At 43.6% G+C, this 3,264-nt stretch overlaps 1 protein-coding gene across 1 annotated transcript in view; it reads right to left on the bottom strand.

The window, feature by feature from the left end:
- Positions 1-1,446: 1,446 nt before the first annotated feature.
- DERL2 (derlin 2) overlaps positions 1,447-3,264 on the bottom strand; it is a 6,527-nt gene continuing 4,709 nt past the window's right edge. Inside the window, exon 8 of the mRNA XM_009319322.1 lies at positions 1,447-2,375. Coding sequence (XP_009317597.1) covers positions 2,270-2,375 — 106 coding nt within the window. The 3' untranslated portion in view covers positions 1,447-2,269. The remainder of the gene's footprint in view (positions 2,376-3,264) is intronic.

Raw genomic sequence — 3,264 nt, 5'->3', positions numbered from 1 at the left:
ACGGGGCGCGGTTTGGGGCATCGCTAACCCCTTCGCGTGCCCCTGGGGCAAGGGGAGCTCAGCAAAACCCTCCCTGCTAGCAGGGAAATCCACAGGATGTAAACATCGGCTAAGGAGGGCGGAGAGCTGACCGGCAGAGAGGATCGTGGAGGGGCAGGTTCGAGACCGACGTCGTTCCGATTTGCGATTTGTCAGCTCGAATAATCCCCGACCTCACGCGCAGCCGACGATACACTCCCCAAAAAGGACTTTGTATTTAAACACGCTTCCTTGTGGGACAAGCTGCCCGAGAACGGTTTCAAGGGCAACTAAAGACCAGGTTAGACCGCCAGTAAGTCAATTTTGTCCTGGGGTACAATTAAGCAACACTTCAAAGTTCTTCCCGGATACGGACGCTACGGCATTACTCCGTAAAGAGAAGAGTACAATCTTAAGTACCCCACCAGGGTGGAAGGAAGCGTGCGAGGAAAGCAGCTCTGGAAGAGCAAGGATGGCCAAGCTGTCTTACCAATACGCGACTTAGAACAGGAGGTCGTCCTCAGGAAGGGGCACGTCACCTCGCCCACTTCACAGCGGGGCTTTGGATTCACAGGTGGGTTTATCCCAGCCACAGGGCTGTCTTTTAGCTTCATCCCCACTCCCTAACATCCCACCAGCAAACTACTAAGAGGCTCTTAAACACTGAACTAAAAAAAAAGGGTTTGATCCAATTCCTGTCTCATAAGCTACCCTGAAGCGACATTGCCCAAAACATTTTTGGTACGAGTAAGATTTAAAGTCTGTTTTGGAAAAAAAATCTCCCTTAAGTTTCTATAACCTTTAACAGATAAAATGCAGATACAAATGGACTCACCAATTTTGTGTATCAGAATCTAATACACTGCTTGTGTATTAGCATTTCCCCGACACATTCATCTCCTGGAGTACAAACAAGTTAAAAACCTTGTAGCCAGTTTTTAAGAACAGCAAAATCTGAGACTAAACAAGATGGTCACGTATGCGTCAAGGGTGAGCCTATCCTCCCAAATTCAGGAGGAAGATGCAGTTTCAACAATATCTCTTTTTATCTATTACGGTATCAATAAAGAGCTACCCAGTACAGTCCATAGCGTCTCAGGAGTGACGGAACATGGCGGGCTGAACTGTGCTCTGAATTCCTTACGTGGCTCCTTGTACGGATATTTATAATCAATGTAACTTCAAGCTAAATCCCACTCAGTGTCACTGACCTGCGTTGGACACTCAGTCCTCCCGCAACAAACTTCATACACAGACCACGAATTTAACATCTTGAGCGGACAATCCCGTTTCCTAGCAGTTCTGAGAGACACTTGTGGGAAAAGCTTGCATTAATGCTGTCTCTTCAGGGACTCGCTTTTCCCAACCTCCGCTTTTTCACCAGCTGCCTCAAGACTGTAGGATTACACAAAGGATCAACAAAAAGGATCCACAAGACATTTTATTCAACTCACCGTCTGAGATATTTGAGCAGTTCTGACTCCAGACAAGTTTTCTTCCCTAGTGCTCCAAGTCATTTAATAACTGTTGGAAGTGTGCATGTGTGGGGGTGGGTTTTGTAGAACTACCTATTTAAACAAACCAGCAAGACTCAAACCTGGTTGTCTGAACACACAGCCTTTGGGGGAAAAAAAGCCATCAAAATGTAGTCTCAGCCTGCAAGCGTATTCACACAGAGGCACATTCCAGAAACCCAACTGGCAAAGTGAAAAGCCTGCACTATGCTACATGTCGTATTTCTTACAGTTCAAACAAGACTGGAGACAATAGCATCTCAGATTAAAAAACCTTTTGCCATTGAACTAGGGACTTACATTTTCAACCATCTTGTAGCTGTTTTATCCAAGAATAAAAAATGGGTTAAAACCAAAAAAGTTGGTTTTGTCCCCTGTAAAGTTCCCCATATAGTTTCCTGTATCAAATAACTTGAAAAAATGCTTTAGAAATCATTTTAAACAAGTACTCATCGTCTTGGTTAACTGAAGTTGACAGGAAATGGTTTCCAGTTCTAGGTTTTTGGCTCCACTGGATTAGTATTTTCATTACTAGCACAATAAATTCCCTGACTGGGAAAGACACTGGTTGCCTGGAAGCGTCTTGGATTAGACTGCCATTTCATAAAGTGCTTGTATTCAAAACCATAGAGCTGTCAAAAAGTGTCCTTTCTGCAATGGGGAAAGAGACAGTCCCCAGTATGGAACTTCACTCAGGTCAGTCTCTCCCAGTTGTCGCTGGGTTTTGGCACAGACACTTAGCCTCCAAGGCGCTGACCTTCTCCCCATGCAAATCCTCCTGGTCGTTCTTCTGGCAAGGGGTTGTAGTTAGGATCATCTTCCGGTGTATCAAATATTGCTTTCCTGGAAAACAGAAGAGAATTTTTTTTCCCCTTTAGAATACGTGTTTCACAATAAGACCAAGACCGCTCAAATTCCACACGCGTACAGCATCCTCCCTCAGAAACAGCCTGCCAAAGCACTGGTGATTTATATCCAAGTCACACTTGCTCTCCAATTAGGAGCCGTTTGGAAGAAGGGCTAGAATTATGTGCCTACATCAACAGAGATTGACAAGATTCAGCTGAAAGTTAAAATTCCACCTCCAGTGTAAGGCAGAATTTCATACAGCTAGCATGTTCTCCCAGGACAGGACAAGGGAGCGAAACATGAATGGGATATTGAAGAGCTCTCCACATCTTGAGAAGGGGACAAAGTAAGAGTCAAATACAGGCAGTATTATCTCAACCTCACAGGCAGGACGCAGGCATTGCCAAGCAGACTTGAAATCCACAGAAGATCTGAGACAACATTAGAGGCTTGGGTTTCCTATTAATTACAAGAGTCATGCTCAATCTCGTAGGTTATTTTGCCACTCAAAACTAGTTTTAGAGGTTCTCTCTCCATAGATCTGTTTATCCAGAAACAAAAATGCAGTATATTCTTTTAAACAAACAAACAAAAAATCATAGGCTGCATACAAGCAATCATTATATCCAAAACATCTTAAAAGTAAAGTGTTTAACAAGACAGTTCTTAGAATAGCTAAAGGGATTATTTCTCTTCACCCAGAGTGACAGGCCATTTCAGAGAAGTTTTCAGAACAGGAAAAAAGAAAATACCAGGGGTATGACAGGATTACAGCTAAGACATCAAAGAAAATTAAAGCATCTGGGGGAAAAAAAAAACCACAATTCTAGACCCAGACAAGAATCATAAGCAGCCTTCCGAACAGACATGTAAAAGGACTTAA

This window comes from Pygoscelis adeliae, unplaced genomic scaffold (genome assembly GCF_000699105.1).
Source record: "Pygoscelis adeliae isolate BGI_AS28 unplaced genomic scaffold, ASM69910v1 Scaffold282, whole genome shotgun sequence".
Lineage (NCBI taxonomy): Eukaryota > Metazoa > Chordata > Aves > Sphenisciformes > Spheniscidae > Pygoscelis > Pygoscelis adeliae.
Note: the sequence above shows the minus strand (reverse complement) of the source record. Positions and strands in the feature narration are given on the sequence as shown.